We start from the raw sequence: 24,340 nt of genomic DNA on the forward strand, positions 1-24,340 counted from the left end.
ATTTCCAGTAGTTGGTAAATTACGCAACTGCAACTCGTAACTTAATTCATCTACTAGTAATAGCTCCGGAGTAATCATCCTGTCCGGATTCATAGTATTACACAAAACAAAACACTACCCTCTTAAAATTATCTCTTAAACTTTAAACTTAGGTATACACTTAAATCTAGCTTATGATTAAAACAATTGCTTTTTTGCGTGGGAAGTATGTGCCTTCATAATTTATTATTATTATTACTACGCGCGTCGGGAAATGAACAGTGTACTCGGGTGTAACAAGCTGTCAGGTTAGCTTGCACAACAGGGTACCTACAAGGAACGTCACGTCAGCCGGCAGGACTGACCTTGGCGCGCAGCGCCTTTAACTAGGGGTGTGGGGGGAGGGAGTATCTTGTCCAGCGGACACCTCTCTGTTGATAAGCCACGCGCGCGGCCCGAGTTGCGTGGGCGGGCAGCAAGCCAGCTGCTCACAGTGCGCACTCAAATGTAAACACACAAAACTTATGATAATTTTAAAATTCAAGGGTCAATTTAGCTACTACGTGTATCAGCGGACAGTTCACAAATTACTTACTACAAAAAGATTCTAAGTGACAAAAAAAATATAATTTTTTTTTTTTTTTTTTTAAATTTTAATTTTAGGTATGACCTTTCAAATTAGGTATGCCTATAGACGTAACCATGCTCTGCTACCATTTTGTAATACCCCAAGTGTCTAAAGAATAATTTAATAATAAGGTTAAAAGATTTGGAAGCTTTGATTACTGAGGCCCTCAATTAATAACTATAAAAGTCAACAACAGAGGCGACACTAGGAGTAAACAAAGAAAATTTAGGGATTCCCTACAAATACTTGGGAGTAAAAGGATCGTTATTATATATTAAATAAATAAAAACAACTGTTACGTCTATAGACTTCCTTATTTTATTAATCATTGTTCTTTTTTTTTATAGATTAAATTTTCCTTAGTAAAGACTGTTTTTCATTGATAAGTGATCTTATTTACATAACTCACAATTACACTTATTATATGATATTCCTTAACGTTATTTACGATAGGGCCGGCCCTCAATGTATAACAAAAATTAAAATATTTAAAAACAAGAATGAAATTAACATTAGTAACTTTAAAGATTGTACATATAGTCCTTCCAAAACATAATATAAATTTCTTCTCCTCGAACTGCCTTTTACTGTCCGCTGTCTTAACTGGGTTACACTAATCTTGGGTTCGTAAATAAAAGATAGAATTATGCGGGTATCACCCGGGGCTGTAGGTAGACGGTGATCAAGGTAGTAGGCCTAATGATGTTGGATACTGCGCAGGAACCGACTCCAGAGGTTCTGGCAGAGGATTTTGGTTGCCCCAAACTTGGAACCCTGTCTGAAACAAAAGTCCAAATTCCAAAGAATTAGACCTGTTTCCAGACAGTATACTTAAATGGCGCAAAAGGCCAATAGCGGGAAATTAAAAAGGGGGGATGACGTCAAGACTTACCAAAACAGGGTGTTGGTCCTGGCGCTCAGGAGAGGGCGTCTCGTCTCCGCAAACTCGAACCACGATTCGCGGTAGCCACGGAAGTCATCATGATTAAATAAAAAAAAATATAAAAAAATACTAGGTTTCTCTAGGTACTTTCAACTAAACTACTGACTGGTTAATAATTTTAGCTAGGGACTCCATCCCTTTAGTCTGAGAAGACTACATAATATACGATGTCGATGATTCGCAGAAGATCGCAGATACAAACGGTACCAGTCAGTCAGGAGGCGCGCACCGAAGTAAGTCCAGAGCGGGATCTCACCAGGATATCATAAGCGCGGGGTCTCTAGAGAATGGGAGGGGGGGTAGGCTCTGAGCCGAAAATTACCGAGTCCACCCGAAGGTGTCCGGCATAAAAAAAATAGATCTTACTGGAGTGACTGCGCGACTGAGGCGCTATCTTTTGGTGGCGAGAGGAAGTACTAATAAATCGACTAGTGACCGACGAGAGTGTCAAGCTAGGGGGTTAATGGAGTAACCAGTGGTGCCACCTAGCGGCCTGAGACATAAGGAGGGGAGAGGTTGTCGTTACCTCCGCGCGAGCGCGGTAGTGTCGGCGCTGCCGACGCCTCACCCGTGGCATTAGTTACCACAGCCGTCGCTAGGTGTCGTTAAGGTGCAGAATCGTAACTGCGGCTGTGAAGCCTGAGATGGCCTTGAATTCGGTTAACGCACTCGAGCGGTCGTCGCTCCTAGCCACTTCTAAGAAGAGAGGGTGGGTGAGCAGGCGGGGGTGGCTTCAAAAAACGCATGGTCTGTGGGACACAAGGCCCACGGGATCCTCCTGTCGTGTCTTGCTGCTAGTGAACCTTATACCGATTCGTGACAGAGTTAGCAGGGCTCAGCACTGCTTCACAAGCTGCTCTTAGCAAAAGGAGACCCGCGAAGAAATAACGTTACCGGCTCCGACGTGCCTGGAGGCGGGAGAAATATTAGCCAGAATGCTAGCCTAGCATGAGGCTGGGAAAGAAAATCAGCTGGCCTCTGAGAACAGAGGCTGAGGGCCTGGCCGTAAAGAAAATAAGAGGAGAGAGAGAGAAAAAAAATATATAATATTTCCAAAAATATTTAAGATTACAAAATTTTTTAAATAAAACGTGCCTAAATACTTAATACACGGCACAGTAGCCATAATGGCGGACACGCGCATCACACATCAGGTAACTCCGCAAGGGAAAGTGGGGAAGGAGTTGTCTGTAGCCGTAATTGCGGACACAAGCATCGCAAATCAGGGAACTCGGAAAAGCTAAAGTGGAGAAGGAGTTGTCCGTAGCCGTAATGGCGGACACGCGCATCACACGTCAGGTAACTCGGCAAGGGAAAGTGGGGAAGGAGTTGTCCGTAGTCATTATGGCGGACACGCGCTTCACACGTCAGGTAACTCGGCAAGGGAAAGTGGGGAAGAAGTTGTCTGTAGCCGTAATGGCGGACACGCCCCCACACATCAGGTAACTCGGAAAGGCTAAAGTGGGGAAGGAGTTGTCCGTAGCCATAATGGCGGACACGCACATCACACATCAGGTTACTCCGCAAGGGAAAGTGGGGAAGGAGATATCCGTAGCCATAATTGCGGACACGCGCTTTACACGTCAGGTAACTCGGCAAGGGAAAGTGGGGAAGGAGTTGTCTGTAGCCGTAATGGCGGACACGCCCCCACACATCAGGTAACTCGGAAAGGCTAAAGTGGGGAAGGAGATGTCCGTAGCCATAATGGCGGACACGCGCATCACACATCAGGTAACTCCGCAAGGGAAATTGGGGAAGGAGTTGTCCGTAGACATTATGGCGGACACGCGCATCACACGTCAGGTAACTCGGCAAGGTAAAGTGGGGAAGGAGTTGTCCGTTGCCGTAATGGCGGACACGCGCATCACACGTCAGGTAACTCGGCAAGGGAAAGTGGGGAAGGAGTTGTCCGTAGCCGTAATGGCAGACACGTGCATCACACGTCAGGTAACTCGGAAAGGCTAAAGTGGGGAAGGAGTTGTCCGTAACCATAATGGCGGACACGCGCATCACACGTCAGGTAACACGGCAAGGGGAAGTGGGGAAGGAGTTGTCCGTAGCTGTTATGGCAGACACGCGCTTACACGTCAGGTAACTCGGCAAGGGAAAGTGGGGAAGGAGTTGTCTGTAGCCGTAATGGCGGACACGCGCATCACACATCCGGTAACTCGGAAAGGCAAAAGTGGGGAAGGAGTTGTCCGTAGCCATAATGGCGGACACGCGCATCACACGTCAGGTAACTCGGCAAGGGAAAGTGGGGAAGGAGTTGTCCGTAGCCGTAATGGCGGACACAAGCATATCACATCAGGGAACTCGGAAAGGCTAAAGTGGGGAAGGAGTTGTCCGTAGCCGTAATGGCGGACACGCGCATCACACGTCAGGTAACTCGGCAAGGGAAAGTGGGGAAGGAGTTGTCCGTTGCCGTAATGGCGGACCAGCGCTTCACACGTCAAGTAACTCGGCAAGGGAAAGTGGGAAGGAGTTGTCTGTAGCCGTAATGGCGGACACGCCCCCATCACATCAGGTAACTCGGAAAGGCTTAAGTGGGGAAGGAGTTGTCCGTAGCCATAATGGCGGACACGCGCATTACACATCAGGTAACTCGGCAAGGGAAAGTGGGAAAGGAACTGTCCGTAGCCATAATGGCGGACACGCGCATCACACGTCAGGTAACTTGGCAAGGGAAAGTGGGGAAGGAGTTGTCCGTTGCCGTAATGGCGGACACTCGCATCACACATCAGGTAACTCCGCAAGGGAAAGTGGGGAAGGAGGTGTCCGTAGCCATAATGGCTGACACGCGCATTACACGTCAAGTAACTCGGCAAGGGAAAGTGGGGAAGGAGTTGTCTGTAGCCATAATGGCGGACACGCGCATCACACATCAGGTAACTCCGCAAGGGAAAGGGGGGAAGGAGTTGTCCGTAGCCATAATGGCGGACACGCGCAACACACATCCGGTAACTCGGAAAGGCTAAAGTGGGGAAGGAGTTGTCCGTAGCCGTAATGGCGGACACGCGCATCACACGTCAGGTAACTCGGCAAGGAAAGTGGGGAAGGAGTTGTCCGTAGCCGTAATGGTGGACACAATCATATCACATCAGGGAACTCGGAAAGGCTAAAGTGGGGAAGGGGTTATCCGTAGCTGTAATGGCGGACACGCGCATCACACGTTAGGTAACTCGGCAAGGGAAAGTGGGGAAGGAGTTGTCCGTTGCCGTAATGGCGGACACGCGCTTCACACGTCAGGTAACTCGGCAAGGGAATGTGGGGAAGGAGTTGTCTGTAGCCGTAATGGCGGACACGCCCCCACACATCAGGTAACTCGGAAAGGCTAAAGTGGGGAAGGAGTTGTCCGTAGCCATAATGGCGGACACGCGCATGACACATCAGGTAACACCGCAAGGGAAAGTGGGGAAGGAGTTGTCCGTAGCCATAATGGCGGACACGTGCATCACACATCTATAACTCCGCAAGGGAAAGTGGGGAAGGAGTTGTCTGTAGCCATAATGGTGGACACGCGCATCACACATCAGGTAACTCGGCAAGGGAAAGTGGGGAAGGAGTTGTCCGTAGCCATAATGGCGGACACGCGCATCACACGTCAGGTAACTCAACAAGGGAAAGTGGGGAAGGAGTTGTCTGTAGCCGTAATGGCGGACACAAGCATCGCAAATCAGGGAACTCGGAAAGGCTAAAGTGGGGAAGGAGTTGTCCGTAGCCGTAATGGCGGACATGCGCATCACACGTCAGGTAACTCGGCAAGGGAAAGTGGGGAAGGAGTTGTCCGTAGTCATTATGGCGGACTTGCGCTTCACACGTCAGGTAACTCGGCAAGGGAAAGTGGGGAAGAAGTTGTCTGTAGCCGTAATGGCGGACACGCCCCCACACATCAGGTAACTCGGAAAGGCTAAAGTGGGGAAGGAGTTGTCCGTAGCCATTATGGCGGACATGCGCATCACACATCAGGTAACTCCGCTAGGGAAATTGGGGAAGGAGTTGTCCGTAGTCATTATGGTGGACACGCGCATCACACGTCAGGTAACTCGGCAAGGGAAAGTGGGGAAGGAGTTGTCCGTTGCCGTAATGGCGGACACGCGCATCACACGTCAGGTAACTCGGCAAGGGAAAGTGGGGAAGGAGTTGTCCGTAGCCGTAATGGCAGACACGTGCATCACACGACAGGTAACTCGGAAAGGCTAAAGTGGGGAAGGAGTTGTCCGTAGACATAATGGCGGACACGCGCATCACACGTCAGGTAACTCCGCAAGGGGAAGTGGGGAAGGAGTTGTCCGTAGCTGTTATGGCAGACACGTGCTTACACGTCAGGTAACTCGGCAAGGGAAAGTGGGGAAGTAGTTGTCTGTAGCCGTAATGGCGGACACGCGCATCACACATCCGACAACTCGGAAAGGCTAAAGTGGGGAAGGAGTTGTCCGTAGACATAATGGCGGACACGCGCATCACACGTCAGGTAACTCGGCAAGGGAAAGTGGGGAAGGAGTTGTCCGTAGCCGTAATGGCGGACACAAGCATATCACATCAGGGAACTCGGAAAGGCTAAAGTGGGGAAGGAGTTGTCCGTAGCCGTAATGGCGGACACGCGCATCACACGTCAGGTAACTCGGCAAGGGAAAGTGGGGAAGGAGTTGTCCGTTGCCGTAATGGCGGACCAGCGCTTCACACGTCAAGTAACTCGGCAAGGGACAGTGGGGAAGGAGTTGTCTGTAGCCGTAATGGCGGACACGCCCCCATCACATCAGGTAACTCGGAAAGGCTAAAGTGGGGAAGGAGTTGTCCGTAGCCATAATTGCGGACACGCAAATTACACATCAGGTAACTCGGCAAGGGAAAGTGGGGAAGGAGTTGTCCGTAGCCATAATGGCGGACACGCGCATCACACGTCAAGTAACTTGGAAAGGGAAAGTGGGGAAGGAGTTGTCCGTTGCCGTAATGGCGGACACGCGCATCACACATAAGGTAACTCCGCAAGGGAAAGTGGGGAAGGAGTTGTCCGTAGCCATAATGGCGGACACGCGCATTACACGTCAGGTAACTCGGCAAGGGAAAGTGGGGAAGGAGTTGTCTGTAGCCATAATGGCAGACACGCGCATCACACATCAGGTAACTCCGCAAGGGAAAGTGGGGAAGGAGTTGTCCATAGCCATAATGGCGGACACGCGCATCACACATCAGGTAAATCGGAAAGGCTAAAGTGGGGAAGGAGTTGTCCGTAGCCATAATGGCGGACACGCGCATCACACATCAGGTAACTCAGGCAAGGGAAAGTGGGGGAGGAGTTGTCCGTAGCCATAATGGCGGACACGCGCATCACACGTCTGGTAACTTGGCAAGGGAAAGTGGGGAAGGAGTTGTCCGTTGCCGTAATGGCGGACACTCGCATCACACATCAGGTTACTCCGCAAGGGAAAGTGGGGAAGGAGTTGTCCGTAGCCATAATGGCGGACACGCGCATTACACGTCAGGTAACTCGGCAAGGGAAAGTGGGGAAGGAGTTGTCTGTAGCCATAATAGCGGACACGCGCATCACACATCAGGTAACTCCGCAAGGGAAAGTGGGGAAGGAGTTGTCCGTAGCCATAATGGCGGACACGCGCAACACACATCCGGTAACTCGGAAAGGCTAAAGTGGGGAAGGAGTTGTCCGTAGCCATAATGGCGGACACGCGCATCACACGTCAGGTAACTCGGCAAGGGAAAGTGGGGAAGGAGTTGTCCGTAGCCGTAATGGCGGACACAATCATATCACATCAGGGAACTCGGAAAGGCTAAAGTGGGGAAGGAGTTATCCGTAGCTGTAATGGCGGACACGCGCATCACACGTTAGGTAACTCGGCAAGGGAAAGTGGGGAAGGAGTTGTCCGTTGCCGTAATGGCGGACACGCGCTTCACACGTCAGGTAACTCGGCAAGGGAATGTGGGGAAGGAGTTGTCTGTAGCCATAATGGCGGACACGCCCCCACACATCAGGTAACTCGGAAAGGCTAAAGTGGGGAAGGAGTTGTCCGTAGCCATAATGGCGGACACGCGCATGACACATCAGGTAACACCGCAAGGGAAAGTGGGGAAGGAGTTGTCCGTAGCCATAATGGCGGACACGTGCATCACACATCAGGTAACTCCGCAAGGGAAAGTGGGGAAGGAGTTGTCTGTAGCCATAATGGTGGACACGCGCATCACACATCAGGTAACTCGGCAAGGGAAAGTGGGGAAGGAGTTGTCCGTAGCCATAATGGCGGACACGCGCATCACACGTCAGGTAACTCCGCAAGGGAAAGTGGGGAAGGAGTTGTCTGTAGCCATAATGGCGGACACAAGTATCGCAAATCAGGGAAATCGGAAAGGCTAAAGTGGGGAAGGAGTTGTCCGTAGCAGTAATGGCGGACACGCGCATCACACGTCAGGTAACTCGGCAAGGGAAAGTGGGGAAGGAGTTGTCCGTAGTCATTATGGCGGACACGCGCTTCACACGTCAGGTAACTCGGCAAGGGAAAGTGGGGAAGAAGTTGTCTGTAGCCGTAATGGCGGAAACGCCCCCACACATCAGGTAACTCGGAAAGGCTAAAGTGGGGAAGGAGTTGTCCGTAGCCATAATGGCGGACACGCGCATCACACATCAGGTAACTCCGCTAGGGAAATTGGGGAAGGAGTTGTCCGTAGTCATTATGGTGGACACGCGCATCACACGTCAGGTAACTCGGCAAGGGAAAGTGGGGAAGGAGTTGTCCGTAGCCGTAATGGCAGACACGTGCATCACACGACAGGTAACTCGGAAAGGCTAAAGTGGGGAAGGAGTTGTCCGTAGCCATAATGGCGGACACGCGCATCACACGTCAGGTAACTCGGCAAGGGGAAGTGGGGAAGGAGTTGTCCGTAGCTGTTTTGGCAGACACGTGCTTACACGTCAGGTAACTCGGCAAGGGAAAGTGGGGAAGGAGTTGTCTGTAGCCGTAATGGCGGACACGCGCATCACACATCCGGTAACTCGGAAAGGCTAAAGTGGGGAAGGAGTTGTTTGTAGCCATAATGGCGGACACGCGCATCACACGTCAGGTAACTCGGCAAGGGAAAGTGGGGAAGGAGTTGTCCGTAGCCGTAATGGCGGACACAAGCATATCACATCAGGGAACTCGGAAAGGCTAAAGTGGGGAAGGAGTTGTCCGTAGCCGTAATGGCGGACACGCGCATCACACGTCAGGTAACTCGGCAAGGGAAAGTGGGGAAGGAGTTGTCCGTTGCCGTAATGGCGGACCAGCGCTTCACACGTCAAGTAACTCGGCAAGGGACAGTGGGGAAGGAGTTGTCTGTAGCCGTAATGGCGGACACGCCCCCATCACATCAGGTAACTCGGAAAGGCTAAAGTGGGGAAGGAGTTGTCCGTAGCCATAATTGCGGACACGCGCATTACACATCAGGTAACTCGGCAAGGGAAAGTGGGGAAGGAGTTGTCCGTAGCCATAATGGCGGACACGCGCATCACATGTCAAGTAACTTGGAAAGGGAAAGTGGGGAAGGAGTTGTCCGTTGCCGTAATGGCGGACACGCGCATCACACATAAGGTAACTCCGCAAGGGAAAGTGGGGAAGGAGTTTTCCGTAGCCATAATGGCGGACACGCGCATTACACGTCAGGTAACTCGGCAAGGGAAGGTGGGGAAGGAGTTGTCTGTAGCCATAATGGCAGACACGCGCATCACACATCAGGTAACTCCGCAAGGGAAAGTGGGGAAGGAGTTGTCCGTAGCCATAATGGCCGACACGCGCATCACACATCAGGTAACTCAGGCAAGGGAAAGTGGGGGAGGAGTTGTCCGTAGCCATAATGGCGGACACGCGCATCACACATCAGGTAACTCCGCAAGGGAAAGTGGGGAAGGATTTGTCTGTAGCCGTAATGGCGGACACAAGCATCGCACATCAGGGAACTCGGAAAGGCTAAAGTGGGGAAGTAGTTGTTCCTTAGCCGTAATGGCGGACACGCGCATCACACGTCAGGTAACTCGGCAAGGGAAAGTGGGGAAGGAGTTGTCCGTAGCCATAATGGTGGACACGCGCATCACACGTCTGGTAACTTGGCAAGGGAAAGTGGGGAAGGAGTTGTCCGTTGCCGTAATGGCGGACACTCGCATCACACATCAGGTAACTCCGCAAGGGAAAGTGGGGAAGGAGTTGTCCGTAGCCATAATGGCGGACACGCGCATCACACATCAGGTTACTCCGCAAGGGAAAGTGGGGAAGGAGATGTCCGTAGCCATAATTGCGGACACGCGCTTTACACGTCAGGTAACTCGGCAAGGGAAAGTGGGGAAGGAGTTGTCTGTAGCCGTAATGGCGGACACGCCCCCACACATCAGGTAACTCGGAAAGGCTAAAGTGGGGAAGGAGATGTCCGTAGCCATAATGGCGGACACGCGCATCACACATCAGGTAACTCCGCAAGGGAAATTGGGGAAGGAGTTGTCCGTAGACATTATGGCGGACACGCGCATCACACGTCAGGTAACTCGGCAAGGTAAAGTGGGGAAGGAGTTGTCCGTTGCCGTAATGGCGGACACGCGCATCACACGTCAGGTAACTCGGCAAGGGAAAGTGGGGAAGGAGTTGTCCGTAGCCGTAATGGCAGACACGTGCATCACACGTCAGGTAACTCGGAAAGGCTAAAGTGGGGAAGGAGTTGTCCGTAACCATAATGGCGGACACGCGCATCACACGTCAGGTAACACGGCAAGGGGAAGTGCGGAAGGAGTTGTCCGTAGCTGTTATGGCAGACACGCGCTTACACGTCAGGTAACTCGGCAAGGGAAAGTGGGGAAGGAGTTGTCTGTAGCCATAATGGCGGACACGCGCATCACACATCCGGTAACTCGGAAAGGCTAAAATGGGGAAGGAGTTGTCCGTAGCCATAATGGCGGACACGCGCATCACACGTCAGGTAACTCGGCAAGGGAAAGTGGGGAAGGAGTTGTCCGTAGCCGTAATGGCGGACACAAGCATATCACATCAGGGAACTCGGAAAGGCTAAAGTGGGGAAGGAGTTGTCTGTAGCTGTAATGGCGGACACGCGCATCACACGTCAGGTAACTCGGCAAGGGAAAGTGGGGAAGGAGTTGTCCGTTGCCGTAATGGCGGACCAGCGCTTCACACGTCAAGTAACTCGGCAAGGGAAAGTGGGAAGGAGTTGTCTGTAGCCGTAATGGCGGACACGCCCCCATCACATCAGGTAACTCGGAAAGGCTTAAGTGGGGAAGGAGTTGTCCGTAGCCATAATGGCGGACACGCGCATTACACATCAAGTAACTCGGCAAGGGAAAGTGGGAAAGGAACTGTCCGTAGCCATAATGGCGGACACGCGCATCACACGTCAGGTAACTTGGCAAGGGAAAGTGGGGAAGGAGTTGTCCGTTGCCGTAATGGCGGACACTCGCATCACACATCAGGTAACTCCGCAAGGGAAAGTGGGGAAGGAGTTGTCCGTAGCCATAATGGCTGACACGCGCATTACACGTCAAGTAACTCGGCAAGGGAAAGTGGGGAAGGAGTTGTCTGTAGCCATAATGGCGGACACGCGCATCACACATCAGGTAACTCCGCAAGGGAAAGTGGGGAAGGAGTTGTCCGTAGCCATAATGGCGGACACGCGCAACACACATCCGGTAACTCGGAAAGGCTAAAGTGGGGAAGGAGTTGTCCGTAGCCGTAATGGCGGACACGCGCATCACACGTCAGGTAACTCGGCAAGGAAAGTGGGGAAGGAGTTGTCCGTAGCCGTAATGGTGGACACAATCATATCACATCAGAGAACTCGGAAAGGCTAAAGTGGGGAAGGAGTTATCTGTAGCTGTAATGGCGGACACGCGCATCACACGTTAGGTAACTCGGCAAGGGAAAGTGGGGAAGGAGTTGTCCGTTGCCGTAATGGCGGACACGCGCTTCACACGTCAGGTAACTCGGCAAGGGAATGTGGGGAAGGAGTTGTCTGTAGCCGTAATGGCGGACACGCCCCCACACATCAGGTAACTCGGAAAGGCTAAAGTGGGGAAGGAGTTGTCCGTAGCCATAATGGCGGACACGCGCATGACACATCAGGTAACACCGCAAGGGAAAGTGGGGAAGGAGTTGTCCGTAGCCATAATGGCGGACACGTGCATCACACATCAGGTAACTCCGCAAGGGAAAGTGGGGAAGGAGTTGTCTGTAGCCATAATGGTGGACACGCGCATCACACATCAGGTAACTCGGCAAGGGAAAGTGGGGAAGGAGTTGTCCGTAGCCATAATGGCGGACACGCGCATCACACGTCAGGTAACTCCACAAGGGAAAGTGGGGAAGGAGTTGTCTGTAGCCGTAATGGCGGACACAAGCATCGCAAATCAGGGAACTCGGAAAGGCTAAAGTGGGGAAGGAGTTGTCCGTAGCCGTAATGGCGGACACGCGCATCACACGTCAGGTAACTCGGCAAGGGAAAGTGGGGAAGGAGTTGTCCGTAGTCATTATGGCGGACACGCGCTTCACACGTCAGGTAACTCGGCAAGGGAAAGTGGGGAAGAAGTTGTCTGTAGCCGTAATGGCGGACACGCCCCCACACATCAGGTAACTCGGAAAGGCTAAAGTGGGGAAGGAGTTGTCCGTAGCCATTATGGCGGACATGCGCATCACACATCAGGTAACTCCGCTAGGGAAATTGGGGAAGGAGTTGTCCGTAGTCATTATGGTGGACACGCGCATCACACGTCAGGTAACTCGGCAAGGGAAAGTGGGGAAGGAGTTGTCCGTTGCCGTAAAGGCGGACACGCGCATCACACGTCAGGTAACTCGGCAAGGGAAAGTGGGGAAGGAGTTGTCCGTAGCCGTAATGGCAGACACGTGCATCACACGACAGGTAACTCGGAAAGGCTAAAGTGGGGAAGGAGTTGTCCGTAGACATAATGGCGGACACGCGCATCACACGTCAGGTAACTCCGCAAGGGGAAGTGGGGAAGGAGTTGTCCGTAGCTGTTATGGCAGACACGTGCTTACACGTCAGGTAACTCGGCAAGGGAAAGTGGGGAAGGAGTTGTCTGTAGCCGTAATGGCGGACACGCGCATCACACATCCGACAACTCGGAAAGGCTAAAGTGGGGAAGGAGTTGTCCGTAGCCATAATGGCGGACACGCGCATCACACGTCAGGTAACTCGGCAAGGGAAAGTGGGGAAGGAGTTGTCCGTAGCCGTAATGGCGGACACAAGCATATCACATCAGGGAACTCGGAAAGGCTAAAGTGGGGAAGGAGTTGTCCGTAGCCGTAATGGCGGACACGCGCATCACACGTCAGGTAACTCGGCAAGGGAAAGTGGGGAAGGAGTTGTCCGTTGCCGTAATGGCGGACCAGCGCTTCACACGTCAAGTAACTCGGCAAGGGACAGTGGGGAAGGAATTGTCTGTAGCCGTAATGGCGGACACGCCCCCATCACATCAGGTAACTCGGAAAGGCTAAAGTGGGGAAGGAGTTGTCCGTAGCCATAATTGCGGACACGCGCATTACACATCAGGTAACTCGGCAAGGGAAAGTGGGGAAGGAGTTGTCCGTAGCCATAATGGCGGACACGCGCATCACACGTCAAGTAACTTGGAAAGGGAAAGTGGGGAAGGAGTTGTCCATAGCCATAATGGCGGACACGCGCATCACACATCAGGTAAATCGGAAAGGCTAAAGTGGGGAAGGAGTTGTCCGTAGCCATAATGGCGGACACGCGCATCACACATCAGGTAACTCAGGCAAGGGAAAGTGGGGGAGGAGTTGTCCGTAGCCATAATGGCGGACACGCGCATTACACGTCAGGTAACTCGGCAAGGGAAAGTGGGGAAGGAGTTGTCTGTAGCCATAATGGCAGACACGCGCATCACACATCAGGTAACTCCGCAAGGGAAAGTGGGGAAGGAGTTGTCCATAGCCATAATGGCGGACACGCGCATCACACATCAGGTAAATCGGAAAGGCTAAAGTGGGGAAGGAGTTGTCCGTAGCCATAATGGCGGACACGCGCATCACACATCAGGTAACTCAGGCAAGGGAAAGTGGGGGAGGAGTTGTCCGTAGCCATAATGGCGGACACGCGCATCACACATCAGGTAACTCCGCAAGGGAAAGTGGGGAAGGAGTTGTCTGTAGCCGTAATGGCGGACACAAGCATCGCACATCAGGGAACTCGGAAAGGCTAAAGTGGGGAAGGAGTTGTCCGTAGCTGTAATGGCGGACACGCGCATCACACGTCAGGTAACTCGGCAAGGGAAAGTGGGGAATGAATTGTCCGTTGCCGTAATGGCGGACACGCGCATCACACGTCAGGTAACTCGGCAAGGGAAAGTGGGGAAGAAGTTGTCTGTAACCGTAATGGCGGACACGCCCTTACACATCAGGTAACTCGGAAAGGCTAAAGTGGGGAAGGAGTTGTCCGTAGCCATAATGGCGGACACGCGCATCACACATCAGGTAACTCCGCAAGGGAAAGTGGGGAAGCAGTTGTCCGTAGCCATAATGGCGGACACGCGCTTCACACGTCAGGTAACTCGGCAAGGGAAAGTGGGGAAGGAGTTGTCCGTAGCCGTAATGGCGGACACAAGCATATCACATCAGGGAACTCGGAAAGGCTAAAGTGGGGAAGGAGTTGTCCGTAGCCGTAATGGCGGACACGCGCATCACACGTCAGGTAACTCGGCAAGGGAAAGTGGGGAAGGAGTTGTCCGTTGCCGTAATGGCGGACCAGCGCTTCACACGTCAAGTAACTCGGCAAGGGAAAGTGGGAAGGAGTTGTCTGTAGCCGTAATGGCGGACACGCCCCAATCACATCAGGTAACTCGGAAAGGCTTAAGTGGGGAAGGAGTTGTCCGTAGCCATAATGGCGGACACGCGCATCACACATCAGGTAACTCCGCAAGGGAAAGTGGGGAAGCAGTTGTCCGTAGCCATAATGGCGGACACGCGCTTCACACGTCAGGTAACTCGGCAAGGGAAAGTGGGGAAGGAGTTGTCTGTTGCCGTAATGGTGGACACGCGCATCACACGTCAGGTAACTCGGCAAGGGAAAGTGGGGAAGCAGTTGTCCGTAGCCATAATGGCGGAAACGCCTCCATCACATCAGGTAACTCGGAAAGGCTAAAGTGGGGAAGGAGTTGTCCGTAGCCATAATGGCGGACACGCGCATTACACATCAGGTAACTCGGCAAGGGAAAGTGGGGAAGGAGTTGTCCGTAGCCATAATGGCGGACACGCGCATCACACGTCTGGTAACTTGGCAAGGGAAAGTGGGGAAGGAGTTGTCCGTTGCCGTAATGGCGGACACTCGCATCACACATCAGGTAACTCCGCAAGGGAAAGTGGGGAAGGAGTTGTCCGTAGCCATAATGGCGGACACGCGCATTACACGTCAGGTAACTCGGCAAGGGAAAGTGGGGAAGGAGTTGTCTGTAGCCATAATGGCGGACACGCGCATCACACATCAGGTAACTCCGCAAGGGAAAGTGGGGAAGGAGTTGTCCGTAGCCATAATGGCGGACACGCGCAACACACATCCGGTAACTCGGAAAGGCTAAAGTGGGGAAGGAGTTGTCCGTAGCCATAATGGCGGACACGCGCATCACACGTCAGGTAACTCGGCAAGGGAAAGTGGGGAAGGAGTTGTCCGTAGCCGTAATGGCGGACACAATCATATCACATCAGGGAACTCGGAAAGGCTAAAGAAGGGAAGGAGTTATCCGTAGCTGTAATGGCGGACACGCGCATCACACGTTAGGTAACTCGGCAAGGGAAAGTGGGGAAGGAGTTGTCCGTTGCCGTAATGGCGGACACGCGCTTCACACGTCAGGTAACTTGGCAAGGGAATGTGGGGAAGGAGTTGTCTGTAGCCATAATGGCGGACACGCCCCCACACATCAGGTAACTCGGAAAGGCTAAAGTGGGGAAGGAGTTGTCCGTAGCCATAATGGCGGACACGCGCATGACACATCAGGTAACACCGCAATGGAAAGTGGGGAAGGAGTTGTCCGTAGCAATAATGGCGGACACGTGCATCACACATCAGGTAACTCCGCAAGGGAAAGTGGGGAAGGAGTTGTCTGTAGCCATAATGGTGGACACGCGCATCACACATCAGGTAACTCGGCAAGGGAAAGTGGGGAAGGAGTTGTCCGTAGCCATAATGGCGGACACGCGCATCACACGTCAGGTAACTCCGCAAGGGAAAGTGGGGAAGGAGTTGTCTGTAGCCGTAATGGCAGACACAAGCATCGCAAATCAGGGAAATCGGAAAGGCTAAAGTGGGGAAGGAGTTGTCCGTAGCAGTAATGGCGGACACGCGCATCACACGTCAGGTAACTCGGCAAGGGAAAGTGGGGAAGGAGTTGTCCGTAGTCATTATGGCGGACACGCGCTTCACACGTCAGGTAACTCGGCAAGGGAAAGTGGGGAAGAAGTTGTCTGTAGCCGTAATGGCGGAAACGCCCCCACACATAAGGTAACTCGGAAAGGCTAAAGTGGGGAAGGAGTTGTCCGTAGCCATAATGGCGGACACGCGCATCACACATCAGGTAACTCCGCTAGGGAAATTGGGGAAGGAGTTGTCCGTAGTCATTATGGTGGACACGCGCATCACACGTCAGGTAACTCGGCAAGGGAAAGTGGGGAAGGAGTTGTCCGTAGCCGTAATGGCAGACACGTGCATCACACGACAGGTAACTCGGAAAGGCTAAAGTGGGGAAGGAGTTGTCCGTAGCCATAATGGCGGACACGCGCATCACACGTCAGGTAACTCGGCAAGGGGAAGTGGGGAAGGAGTTGTCCGTAGCTGTTTTGGCAGACACGTGCTTACACGTCAGGTAACTCGGCAAGGGAAAGTGGGGAAGGAGTTGTCTGTAGCCGTAATGGCGGACACGCGCATCACACATCCGGTAACTCGGAAAGGCTAAAGTGGGGAAGGAGTTGTCCGTAGCCATAATGGCGGACACGCGCATCACACGTCAGGTAACTCGGCAAGGGAAAGTGGGGAAGGAGTTGTCCGTAGCCGTAATGGCGGACACAAGCATATCACATCAGGGAACTCGGAAAGGCTAAAGTGGGGAAGGAGTTGTCCGTAGCCGTAATGGCGGACACGCGCATCACACGTCAGGTAACTCGGCAAGGGAAAGTGGGGAAGGAGTTGTCCGTTGCCGTAATGGCGGATCAGCGCTTCACGCGTCAAGTAACTCGGCAAGGGACAGTGGGGAAGGAGTTGTCTGTAGCCGTAATGGCGGACACGCCCCCATCACATCAGGTAACTCGGAAATGCTAAAGTGGGGAAGGAGTTGTCCGTAGCCATAATTGCGGACACGCGCATTACACATCAGGTAACTCGGCAAGGGAAAGTGGGGAAGGAGTTGTCCGTAGCCATAATGGCGGACACGCGCATCACATGTCAAGTAACTTGGAAAGGGAAAGTGGGGAAGGAGTTGTCCGTTGCCGTAATGGCGGACACGCGCATCACACATAAGGTAACTCCGCAAGGGAAAGTGGGGAAGGAGTTTTCCGTAGCCATAATGGCGGACACGCGCATTACACGTCAGGTAACTCGGCAAGGGAAAGTGGGGAAGGAGTTGTCTGTAGCCATAATGGCAGACACGCGCATCACACATCAGGTAACTCCGCAAGGGAAAGTGGGGAAGGAGTTGTCCGTAGCCATAATGGCGGACACGCGCATCACACATCAGGTAACTCAGGCAAGGGAAAGTGGGGGAGGAGTTGTCCGTAGCCATAATGGCGGACACGCGCATCACACATCAGGTAACTCCGCAAGGGAAAGTGGGGAAGGATTTGTCTGTAGCCGTAATGGCGGACACAAGCATCGCACATCAGGGAACTCGGAAAGGCTAAAGTGGGGAAGTAGTTGTTCCTTAGCCGTAATGGCGGACACGCGCATCACACGTCAGGTAACTCGGCAAGGGAAAGTGGGGAAGGAGTTGTCCGTTGCCGTAATGGCGGACACGCGCATCACACGTCAGGTAACTCGGCAAGGGAAAGTGGGGAAGAAGTTGTCTGTAGCCGTAATGGCGGACACGCCCTTACACATCAGGTAACTCGGAAAGGCTAAAGTGGGGAAGGAGTTGTCCGTAGCCATAATGGCGGACACGCGCATCACACATCAGGTAACTCCGCAAGGGAAAGTGGGGAAGGAGTTGTCCGTAGCCGTAATGGCAGACACGCGCATCACACGTCAGGTAACTCGGAAAGGCTAAAGTGGGGAAGGAGTTTTCCGTAGCCATAATGGCGGACACGCGCTTCACACATCAGGTAACTCGGAAAGGCTAAAGTGGGGAAGGAGTTGTCCGTAGCCATAATGGCGGACACGCGCATCACACATCAGGTAACTCCGCAAGGGAAAGTGGGGAAGGAGTTGTCCGTAGTCATAATGGCGGACACGCGCATTACACTTCAGGTAACTCGGCAAGGGAAAGTGGGGAAGGAGTTGTCCGTAGCCGTAATGGCAGACACGCGCATCACACGTCAGGTAACTCGGAAAGGCTAAAGTGGGGAAGGAGTTTTCCGTAGCCATAATGGCGGACACGCGCTTCACACGTCAGGTAACTCGGAAAGGCTAAAGTGGGGAAGGAGTTGTCCGTAGCCATAATGGCGGACACGCGCATCACACGTCAGGTAACTCGGCAAGGGAAAGTGGGGATGGAGTTGTCCGTAACCGTAATGGCGGATTCGCGCATCACACGTCAGGTAACTCGGCAAGGGAAAGTGGGGAAGGAGTTGTCCGTAGCCGTAATGGCGGACACGCGCATCACACGTCAGGTAACTCGGAAAGGCTAAAGTGGGGAAGGAGTTTTCCGTAGCCGTAATGGCGGACACGCGCATCACACGTCAGGTAACTCGGAAAGGGAAAGGGGGAAGGAGTTGTCCTTGACCTACAGTGAGGAACCAACACTACACCCGTCTAGGAATATCTCGGGAAACCATAGAAATTCCGAAGCTCTGGATTGGAACCCTGCTCCTCCCGACTGCAGTTTCGACTTTTACCATTTCGCTATCTCACTCGGTTAGTTATAATAATTTATTTCTCAATTGTTTAAGGCTGCAAAGTCTGTCAATATTTCTTTTATTCGTAAGGGATGTTGTTCATGAGAACATGTCACGATAGTAAGTTGTTTTGTAATTTCAGTCGGATAGCTATGAACTAAAAGTTGCTGAGGATTACATCAGACAATTAGTATTTAAACAGTTATACTATAAATGTAAGTTCTTGCCTATTTTTTTAACATTTTATTATATTATACAACAATTATATATTGTTGCATAAACTATCTCATTTATCCTGCCTTCAAAGAATTTTCTTAGATTCGTAAAATTTTTCACTTTCCATGCAGCCTTCGGATATTTACGCGGGTTGTATAATAACCAAATATATTATAACTATATATCGTATAATATTATACAGTAATGTCTTACACAATGATTTAAATTTGGTTTTAGCTTATATTTTATTTCACATTTTGTTTTCATACAAACACAGAAAGAAAAAAAATCTTTGAATTAATTCATTTAGAAATCACATCAATACAACTTGTTAATGAAAATATAATAAATTGACTGAACTGCTGGTGCTGTTTTTAATTTTATGGAATTATTTTCATATTTTATTCAGGGATCGTGTAATCCTGGACGAGGATGGATTTTGCAAAGTAGTTGGCCGGATAAAGGACGTAATAATAAGAGGCAGTGACAACATATTCCCCAGGGAGGTTGAAGAGTTTTTCCTTACTCATCCTGATGTCGCAGACGTTCAGGTAAGTAAGGCATTTACATAGATCTTTGCTAACTCAAACATTCTTGTGCTATAAAATCACTATTACTCGTACAAAAATTTACTGTTACTCAAAATATGTTTTATCAAAAAAATAAAATTACAAATTAAGTTTAAATTATGTTAGATGACACACAAGTCAGTTGTCACGAAACTTCTTACTAATTTTGAGCGGTTAACTCAGATTATTATCAATGTCTTCTAATAAACAACAATTACCTTACAATATTTGTGATAGATATTAATAAAAACATTTTCACTTACAATTTTTGTAGTGTTAAATTACTTTGGTGGTAAATAAAATAAAGTGACGAAAATATATTGGAAATATCTGAAAACAATTGTGCAAAGTTTAAAAGAGCTCTTTAATTTGTTGTATAAAACCTAATTCCTAAATAACAAAAAAATACCACTCTAGTAAACCCTACAAAAATTAAAAAAACTTTTGGGTTATAAGAAATAATTTCATCAATCAGTTGCCATGACATGTGATGAAGACCCTAGGAGGTTGGTATGACCATGCAATGCATAAGTTCCGAAGCTATATATATATATATATATATGTATACTAGATAATGCCCGGCATGCGTTGCAATGCCTCAATCAACTTTTTTTCTGTAATTTTTTAAACGTATACTAAGCATCTCTCTTTATCTCTCTAATTCTCTATCTCTCTATGTATATCTCTATAACTCTCTCTATATTTCTATTTATATCTCTATCTCTCTATATATCTTTCTAGCGGACCCGACAGACATTGTCCTGCCCAAATGTACTTTTTGTGAGATATGGATATGACGGTAAGTATTTCTACGCTGGACATTTTGTATCTTCTCATTATACATACCCTTCCTCTTGGGCACGCCACTGCCGTTACCAAAAACCTTTCCCATGGTTGCGCAGAAGGCAACAACAATGCAAAAGCCCGTTGCCATGGAGGCTAATTATCAACAATGCTTAGTTTTTTTTGCTTTTAAAGCGTGTATTTTTAGTTTTTCTTAACTCAGAATCGAGATAAAATATCCAATTGTGAATCTAAACCATCCTCGAATCCCCGTGAACTCACACACAAAATTTCATCAAAATCGCGTACAAACAGACAGACAGAAAAAGTACTGTTTTATTATAGTAAGATAGATAGATTATTCTTACATGTTCGCATCCATGCAGTATATGAAAAATCAGCATGCATAGCCCCACACCTATAACTATACGTATCTGCTACTCACGACTTTTTCCGCATGGAATTTTGTATTATCTTGCACCATTTAGAAATTTTAACATTATAACATAACAGTTGATACAGTTGTAGTAGTTTTCTTATGTTCACAAATTATAATTTTTCTCACCTCTATTTCAGTCTTTGCAATAAAAATATGTTACTACCTAAATTTTGAGTAAATATGTTTCTACCTTCAAATGTAATGACGGGAAGACACTTCATAAAATGTCTTTGTAAACCACATTTACTGTTTTTTCCGTCTCGAGCTAGAATGTAAAGATTGTCTGCATTACTGACCCGCGAGCAAGCTACATACATTTCAGAGAGAGAGAGAGAGAGAGAGAGAGAGTGAGAGAAAGACACCTATTGAATGTCTATCTAACTAATTTTTTATGAGAGCATATTTTCATTAAATAAATCATGAAATCATTCAACGATAAAAGCTGTTTATTTAATTAAGCGGACGGGTTCGCTCCAAGCAGAAAATTGACGCGGTGAGACCTCGTGGACATAGAGAAATGACACACACTCACTATTTGTGTGGCTATGAAACATGATTTTTTTCTGCAATTTAAATTGTAATATGAGGGGTTCACAACCATAGTGGACCAAGTCCATATTTTTCTCATTTGGAGATAGTTCATGTACAAGTATATAAAAACCATGTTATATTCACTGCCATAATGATCCAAGCCCACAGTGCATTTTCCGCCCGACAGATAGCATTAGTAGCAACAATTGGAGAACAAACTCCGCGTTGGCTTCACAGCCATAGAGAACCAAGTCCATGTAACTTTATAGCCTTTTCTCTATGATTGCAACAGTGGAAGAAAAGTGTGTATTATAATATTAAAATGAGTACTAGCTGTTGTGAGTCATCTGGTGAAGAATATGTTCCAGATACATCACAAGAATTATCTGATAACATTATGAGTGGTAAGTTATAGTTAAACTAATAATTGTTATAAATAATATTGCATGTATAGTTGTAAAAGCAAACTGGATGCAGCACATGTTTACATTACACCAAGGGTGTTTTCGAAGTGGCTTGAAGTATGTACATATCCATACTCAGTACACAGTTTTAAAAGCTGACAAGTATTTACGAAATGTAATTCAAATGTAATGTAAGCAGGTTTTGACAAATAATTTTTACTTTCCCAGGTAATAAGTTAAAATCATTCCATTACATTGGTGAATAGGAGGTAACGTGTTTTGAAATACAAATCATCTGTTATTGTTTTCCGCAAAATTCATAGCTGTATCCGAATACCTATGGATGCGTCCAGTAAATTCACGTCCTTACATCCCTTAACAAATGCACCCACAGTTGAAAGGCTGCATTTTAAAGGATGTACAGTATCCAAATATTTATACCACTAGCGCTACCTGTCTAGTTAATGCACTAATACAGACGAGCGTTTATATCGATTCTTTCGAAGGTGAACCAGTAAAACCAAAACGTGCATAACCTTGAAATTTTCTAAAATAAATTATGATGTGATAAAATGGTTGCTTAGAATGGATATTTTCGTTCGGTTGTTCCTGTAAATCTAGTAAATAAACTTCCTTAGTGAATTATGTAAATATGTAGTTATAGTATAAGTATTTAAAAATATATACTAGGTATGCTTTTACATGTCACACGTTTATTTTGCAGTTGAAAATCTATTTTAACAAACTCATCTCGTACCACCTGTGCTCTCTTCAAAGGTTATGTATGTGCAATATTTCAAAGCTAAAGGATGTAGGGACGTATCAGTGGATGCGAGAGTCACATCCCTTAAAAATCTCGAAATATGGACGCATGAGAGGATGCATCGACATCCCTTGCGAGAATTCGGACACAGCAACAAAATGACCGCGTCCATTACGATGCACTATTTATGGATCCCTTAGCTAAGGGAGCTATTCAGATACAGTTCATGTGCAATTAATATTATTGTAATTTTTGCTTTGTGTTAAAAAATTTTTCCTTGTTGGTTTCTGTTGATTAATTTATATGCAAAAAATAATTAAAATGTTTTACTATATTAAATTACAAAATAAATGCACAGTATTAGGAAAAGCCTAAAGGCTGAAAAATAATGGAAATATTTTCATTTCAAATGACAAAATATACATCTAACTTAATGTATTTATTTCAGATACATGTGGAGAACAAGATGTACAGACTGCAAATGGAAGTACTAAACAGAATGAGAATGAAATTATTGACCATGGCAGAGGACGGAAGAGGAAACGCGATGAAACAAGGTGGAAAAAGAATATCAGAAAGATGTCTCGAAATAGTGGTAAAGAATACTTGTCATCAAATTCAGGCAATCTTGTGAAAGGTAAGAGCTTCATACGCAATTTAGATTGCCAATGTCCCCGTCGATGTTCTGAGAAACTTACCACTGATCAGCGTAAAAAAGTTTTTGACAGTTTCTGGAAACTTGCAGATTATTCAGTACAAAATGCATTAATTCGTGGTTTGGTGCACAGGAAAAAAGTACATAGGCCGAGACGACGTGACGGTACTGGGGCGGCGAAAAATTACACGTATGAGTATACACTCAGAGTGAATGATGGAATTAATATTAGAATATGCAAAAAATATTTTCTTGGTACTCTTCAACTAAGTTGGGGGCGTGTTTATAGATGTTTGATTAAAGATGATGTATCAGCCATTGTAGATACCCGTGGCCGGCATACTCCAGGAAACAAAATTGACATTACTGATGTTCTAGAACATATCAATTCATTTCCTGCATACCAAAGCCATTATTCACGCAAAGATAATCCCGAGAGAAAGTATCTTCATCTGATCTTTCTATTCGCAAAATGTATGAAATGTATACAGAAGAACGCAGAGAACAAAATAAAATTCCGGTGAAAGAGAAAATTTATTATAAAATATTTTCCACAAAATTCAATTTACATTTCAAGCTGCCAAATACAGATTCATGTCGTTTATGCGATGAAATTAGCATGAAGTTGTCAACAGAAAACGAAGAAAATGCTAGAAAAGTTCTGGAGACACAAAAGGAATTCCATCTCCGAAGAGCAGAGCAGGTTAGAACAGAAATGAAAAGTGATAAAGAGAAAGCTTCAGATGAGAGATATTGCTGTACATTTGACTTACAGAAAGCACTTCCTTTTCCTAAGCTGTCAACATCAGTAGCTTACTATAAACGAAATCTCTATGTTTATAATTTTGGAATACACTCCTTTAACAATAGTGTCGGTTACATGCATCTGTGGGACGAGACTGAGGGTGGTGAGGCTCCCAAGATATTTCTAGCATTATCGCACGACATCTTAAAGAGAATGCTCACACTCACAATGAAATTGTTTTATATTCTGATTCTTGCAGCGGCCAAAATCGAAATATAAAAATGGCTCTTACACTTCTCAAACTAGTCAACAGCACAGATGTAGCAGCACAGACTATTGATCACAAGTTCATGGTCTCTGGTCATTCCTTTCTTCCTAATGATGCAGAGTTTGGGGTGATTGAAACAGCGAGCCGCAAGAGAAATCATATTTATAGTCCAGGAGACTGGAAGGAAATTATTTGTCATGCAAAGAAAAAAAATCCTAAATTTATAGTCACTGATGTTAAACATTCAGACTTCATTTCTACAAAGGCATTAGAAGAAGCCACCACAAACAGGAAAAAAGACACAGATGGAACTGCATTTAGTTGGCTCAACATTCGGTGGTTACGTGTTGAGAGAGGCTGTCCCTTCAT

The 24,340-nt window shown here is 48.3% G+C and overlaps 1 protein-coding gene across 2 annotated transcripts in view; it reads left to right on the forward strand.

The window, feature by feature from the left end:
* Nucleotides 1-24,340, forward strand: part of LOC134533270 (medium-chain acyl-CoA ligase ACSF2, mitochondrial-like) — a 206,844-nt gene that overhangs the window by 173,703 nt on the left and 8,801 nt on the right. The window contains exon 11 of one of the 2 annotated variants that reach the window (XM_063370713.1): nucleotides 19,224-19,365. The exons of the other annotated variant lie outside the window; for it this stretch is intronic. Coding sequence (XP_063226783.1) covers nucleotides 19,224-19,365 — 142 coding nt within the window. The remainder of the gene's footprint in view (nucleotides 1-19,223; nucleotides 19,366-24,340) is intronic. 2 annotated transcript variants of the gene reach the window in all.

The sequence above is a fragment of the Bacillus rossius genome, chromosome 6 (genome assembly GCF_032445375.1).
Source record: "Bacillus rossius redtenbacheri isolate Brsri chromosome 6, Brsri_v3, whole genome shotgun sequence".
NCBI lineage: Eukaryota > Metazoa > Arthropoda > Insecta > Phasmatodea > Bacillidae > Bacillus > Bacillus rossius.